We start from the raw sequence: 5,682 nt of genomic DNA, 5'->3' as shown, positions 1-5,682 counted from the left end.
TCTTGCTTTCTCCATAATCCAGCGAATGTTGGCAATTTGATCTCTAGTTTTTCTACTTCTTTGAATCCCAACTTGTACTTCTGGCAGTTCTCTATCCATGTACTGAAGCCTAGCTTGTAGGATCTTTAGCATGACCTTGCTAGCGTGTGCAATGAGCGCAATTGTGCGATAGTTTGAACATTCCTTGGCATTGCCCTTCTTTGTGATTGGAATGTAAACTGACCTTTTCCAATCCTGTGGCCACTGTTGTGTTTTCCAAATGTGCTGGCAGATTGAGTGCAGCACTTTAGCAGCAGCATCTTTTAAGACTTTGAATAGCTCAGCTGGGATACTATCACCTTCGCTAGCTTTGTTGTTAGTAATGCTTTCTAAGGCCCATTTGACTTCGATTCCAGGATGTCTGGCTCAAGATTACACCATCGTGGTTGTCAAACCAGCACAATAAGTAATTCAGCTTAAAGGATAGTAGAGAGTGCTCATTACAACTTAGTTGCATACAAAGATTCTATAATATGCCTCATATGATGGGAGATGAGAAAATAGATCCATTGATTTCTGATATCAAGTCAGTGAACTTCCTCTGTTTTTATTTGCAGACTGTGGGATGAACTGTCACAAGCAATGCAAAGATCTGGTTGTATTTGAATGTAAACGAAGATCCAAAGCCACAACGGTGGATAACAGTCCTGCATCAGCCCTAGCATCTAGCCTCTGTCCCATGGGACTGAAGGAGCATATCCATGGTAAGAAATGAATTCAGTTAATGAAATGTATGGACATAATTGTTACTTAGGATCCAATCTAGTGCCGAGGCCAGCACTACCGTCTCTTAGCAAATGTTTGTTGGTTTATTTCCTTATTTATTTACGTGCTTATAATAATAATAATAATAGCTGAAAACCTGAAAGATGATCTTTCCTCTTTTTTAACTCTCTTCTCCTGAGTCAGTATACACTAACTCTCAATACCAGTTGTAGCTTAAAGAGCCAGCATGGTGTAGTAATTAAGAGAACTGTGTTCTCTAATCTGGAGAACTGGGTTTCATTCCCCACTCCTCCACATGAAGCCTGTTGGGTGACCTTGGGCCAGTCACAATTCTCTCAGAACTCTCTCAGCCCCACCTACCTCACAAGGTGCCTGTTTGTGGGGGGAGGGAAGGGAACATTTTGAGAACACTTTGAGAATTCTTAGGGTAGAGAAAAGTGGGGTATAAAAACCTACTCTTCTAAAGAGAGCACGATTACTGACCAGGTTTGAACATATTAAGATACAGGGTTGCTGTGCTATTACATTACTTTTGCTGGTCCAGTTCATCCTTTTTTTTTTTTTAACACCAGTATACAGTGACCTGCAGAACTTCTTTCATCAGGTATCCGTGCTGTTGGTCACAATTTCAAAACCACTTCATCATATTCGGGAAGCCCTCCTATGTGACGTTAATATTTTTTTGTTATTTGTTGTACCATTGACCTGCTGTTTGAAGGGGTAAAAAGTTAAAAAATCAAGCAGTGTACAATTTACTGGTGTTTAAAAAGAAACCAACCCAAAATGGCTCTTCTTTTAAGGAAAACCCCCCACTCTTATTCTATTTGATAACAATCTGTATTTTGGATCCTATCTGTCAGCGTGTCTTGAGATTTCTGCCAAATCCATCTCTCTGACTCTTAAGGACCAACTGTCGAGGACTTGGGGACCTGGTTATCATCTAGTTTGGCCCTCAGGTAATATTTTAAGTCCCAGTAACAGCAATCCATTTCATAGCTTTATTAACTCCTGCTAGTTTGGCCCAAACTAAAAGTGATTGCTGCCACCTAATAATCCTTGAGACTTCAGAGAGGCTAATACCCATTATCTTATATTTAATGACAGATGTGATTTCTCTGGTTTAGGTCTTTATATGCTGTGATTATGTACTTGTGGTTATTAGCTGCCTTTAGTTTCCATATTTGTATACTTGAATGGCAAGAGATAAATCTTCTGAATAAATAAAAAAATATCAGTTCTTTTCACAACAGTGCTGTATAGTAGGCTATTATTATAATAATATATTCCAGTTGAAAATATATAAAAAACAATAAAACTCCAAATAATTCCTCCACACCCAAAGAATTTTTGCCTACATCCCATTAAAAGCCCTAACAAATTAAATGGCCTTGTAGTGCCACCTAAATGTTTGTAGAGACCACACACACAGGAAGCCCATTCTGTAGGGTGGGAGATATAAAAAGCATGGGCTCTGATCAATGCCAGGCAGGCTCCCATAAGCGGGAGAACAGCTAGTAGGTTGCAACCCAAGGACGGTAGTTGACTGTATTATATAGGTCATGCCTCAGCTTCTTACACAGTGGTGGCTGCTACATAGGAATGAGCATGAACCAGTTCATGAACCAAATTCAGGTCGTACTTGGGCTGGTTCAGAGCTCAGTAACTGATGTTCGGAAAGGTGCCTTCCCCAAACATTTACCAGACTTTATTTTGGAGAGGGGGCAGGGAAACTGAAAGGTTAAATGGCTGCCAGCCATTTAAACCTAACAGCTGACCAGTGGACCCACTGAGTTGTTAGGTTTAAATGGCTGTGAGCTATTAAACCCCTCAGTTTCACTCCCCGCAGCTGACGAATGGACCTCCTGAGCTGTTAGGTTTAAATAGCTGTGAGCCATTTAACCCTTTGGTCTTGTTCCCTTCTCTCAAAGTGGCTGGAAGCATAACCGAATGGTTAAATGGCTGACATGGCAAGCCATGGACAGGAGAAAGGGGGAAGGGAAGTCCCTTCCAGGGTGGTCACCACCCCCTTTCTCCCAGTTGTGGCTTGCCAGGGCTGGGGGAAAGGGGGAACCAAACTCGCTGGACCAGCTTGGTTTGGGTGGGGCCCTTTTGGCTCAGTTCAGTTTGGGGTTCAGTTCATGGGCCACCCCAAACTAAACCACCCTTTTTAAGTTCGTGCCCATCTCTACTACTAGAGCCTGTAGAGTGACAAAGAAGGAAAGAATAGATAGGAACCAAATTCTGGAAACTACTTTATATAGTTCCAGCAGGAAACCATTTCATCAACTTTGGTCACTGAGCTGCAACTGTGAAATTTACTTTAATCACTGAAGTGCTTTCACCTTCCATGTTGCCATTAACTTCATGTCTTGTGCTTTTTCCAACAGGACTAGAGGAGGGAGGATTTCCCTTTCCTAATGGAGAAGTAGTTGAGCACAATGAAGACAGCAAGGACAGAACAATTATGCTTATGGGTGTGTCGACTCAAAAGATCTCCGTAAGACTAAAGCCAGCTGTGGTACACAAAGGCACGCAGACTGACCTAGTTCCAGCCGATGGTGACGGGCTCAACAGACAACAGAAGGAGCCAGCAGTGCCATCTGAAAATACCTTTCTCCAGCCTACTCCTGTGTCTCCATGCCCAAGCCCAGTTCTTAGCCGTAAAAAGGCTTACGTAAAATGGGAAAACAAGGACGGCAGTCAAAAAATGAAGGAAGAGCAATTTATTCTTAAACCTTCATACCAGGAGCTAGAGCAGGTACACTGAAACAATGACTGTGAATGGTCATTCATAACAGTCAGTACAGCCTTTTTTGTGTCTCTAGGGGTTCCCAGGCAGTCTCTAATGTAGAGTGTGAAAAATCTGAGAGAAGTTCCTGAGGTTTGTAAGAAAGAGCCAAAGCCCAGTTTGGATTGAAGTAATTCTTTTTAACATAGTGAAGTCATATTGAAATGTACTAATATTATTTCCTCTAAATATAGCTCAACAGAACCAAACATATTTTCTTTGCTTATGTAAACTTTCTTTCCCTGACTACCCAGCAAAATACAGCCCACCCCATAAACCCATGTGGTGAAACTCTTTTGGCATTTATACGAAACTCTGCTGTTAAAGTAGCTAATAAATGACAAATAGGGTAAGGATGAATAATAATAATACATAGCATTTATATTACACTTCCACTGTTCAAAGCACTTCACTTAAATTATCTTGCTGTAAGCTTTACAACAGTCCTGTAAGGTGGGCTAGTGTTAACTACCTGTTGCGATGGGGGAAGGTTGGGGGACAGGGTTATCTAAAGTTTGTTTTAGTGAGTTGATAGCAGGGGCAAAATTTGATGTGGAGACATCCTGGATGACAGCTTGTCTGAATCTTGGCAGGGTGCCCCCGATCGATACCCCCATTTACCATGGTGAGACCCCTACTGAGGGCCCAATCTGGCCAAGGGTCAAGGTGCAGGGTCCAACCCAGCCAAGGTGAACATCAAGCCAGGGAGCTTTGGCCGGAAAAGGAAGAGGAGGAAGGGGCCCAGCTGGAGAGAGGTGGAGGAAGCCTCCAAGGGCTGACTGGCTCAAGCAAAAAGGCATGCAGCATGTAAAGGCTTGCAAGGGCCTACTTAAACACTCTAAACCTTAGGCTAGGGAAGAGGTGGTTGGGGCTGCTCCTGCCTCAGAGTCAGCACAGAGAGAGGGCCAGAAGAGACAAGCAGGGAACACCCTGACAAGAGGACAAAAACCCGCGTGAGCATAACCCTCTCCCCTCCACGCTTGAGGGACCTGGAGGCTCTGACCCCGTTTCCAGCCAGGAGCCTGGAGGAGGCTTCAGCATGAGGCTCAGTTCCTCCCTTCTCTGCTCCAGTTCCCCCCTTGTCCACACTAAGCCACATTTCTATGGCTGCCCTTCTATGGCTCCAGCACAGCCCAAGCTTCTCACACTGCTCATTCTGTTTGCCACTACACTATGCTGGCTTTTTAACAAAAGCTGAATAAACAAGTGTGCAATGTGGGATTTAAGGAAAGCAGTCATAGGCTTCCTAACTAATGCCAATAGACTAGGAACTAAAATATAGATACATTAAAATCATTTTAGTTGATGGGCAGCTAAGTCCTAAGGCCCCTGAACCGCCGAGCACATTGCTGACACAAACAAAGAGCCAGCATAGTAATAGGTATTTTATGGACACAAGAGTTTTTTGGGGAGAGTCATCCACCTTCACTACATTTCTTGTTTCCTACAGAACTGTAGGTACACTAGATGAGCTGAAGATTGGAATGGAATACATATATGCTCCTTATAGTCAGATTTGCACATGAAAGCATATCTTTACCAGGCCATTGATATTTTCTTTCAAGATGCAACAATGATAATTGATCCCATCTCAGACGGGCAGTACTTGTCTCTTTCAATCCATTTACTATTCAAGTTGTAGTTAAGTGCACAGACCTGGAGAATAAGATGCTAGTAGGGATGAAAACACTGAAACTTAAGCATATACTGTTCTAATGACACCCATTTGTTTTTGGTTTGTGTGTTTTTTAGGAAAGAAACATTTTAACAGCAGACAACGAAGCTTTGAAGTTGAAGCTTAAACAAGCACAGAAGAAAATAGAACTGCTCAGTGTTCAAAGAAACCACATATTGGAGAGCAGAGAACATGGAGACTGCTTGTAGCCAACAAGTCAGGAGCCCTCCTATGGAAGGTTGAAAGCACGAAAGGGGCCTTTGAATTTTATAAAGGCTGATGCACTCGAGCATATGCAAAATGGCAGGAAGATTTTAAACAGAGGGACTCCTGCTGTAAGAACCTGTTCTGCTTATTAATGATATTCATAGATGCATGCATGCTCCATAAAATAGTTTGCCTTTGGTCTGGCAGGAACAATATAGTTTAGAATTCCTTTAAAGTAGGCACCATT

The 5,682-nt window shown here is 42.6% G+C and overlaps 1 protein-coding gene across 1 annotated transcript in view; it reads left to right on the top strand.

Moving 5' to 3' along the window:
* Window positions 1-5,437, top strand: part of RASGRP1 (RAS guanyl releasing protein 1) — a 97,283-nt gene extending 91,846 nt beyond the window's left edge. The window contains exons 15-17 of the mRNA XM_015421353.1: window positions 597-743; window positions 3,153-3,523; window positions 5,306-5,437. Of these exons, the coding sequence (XP_015276839.1) occupies window positions 597-743; window positions 3,153-3,523; window positions 5,306-5,437 (650 nt within the window). The remainder of the gene's footprint in view (window positions 1-596; window positions 744-3,152; window positions 3,524-5,305) is intronic.
* Window positions 5,438-5,682: the final 245 nt, after the last annotated feature.

Source organism: Gekko japonicus, unplaced genomic scaffold, assembly GCF_001447785.1.
Source record: "Gekko japonicus isolate JY-2015 unplaced genomic scaffold, Gekko_japonicus_V1.1 scaffold581, whole genome shotgun sequence".
Lineage (NCBI taxonomy): Eukaryota > Metazoa > Chordata > Lepidosauria > Squamata > Gekkonidae > Gekko > Gekko japonicus.
Note: the sequence above shows the minus strand (reverse complement) of the source record. Positions and strands in the feature narration are given on the sequence as shown.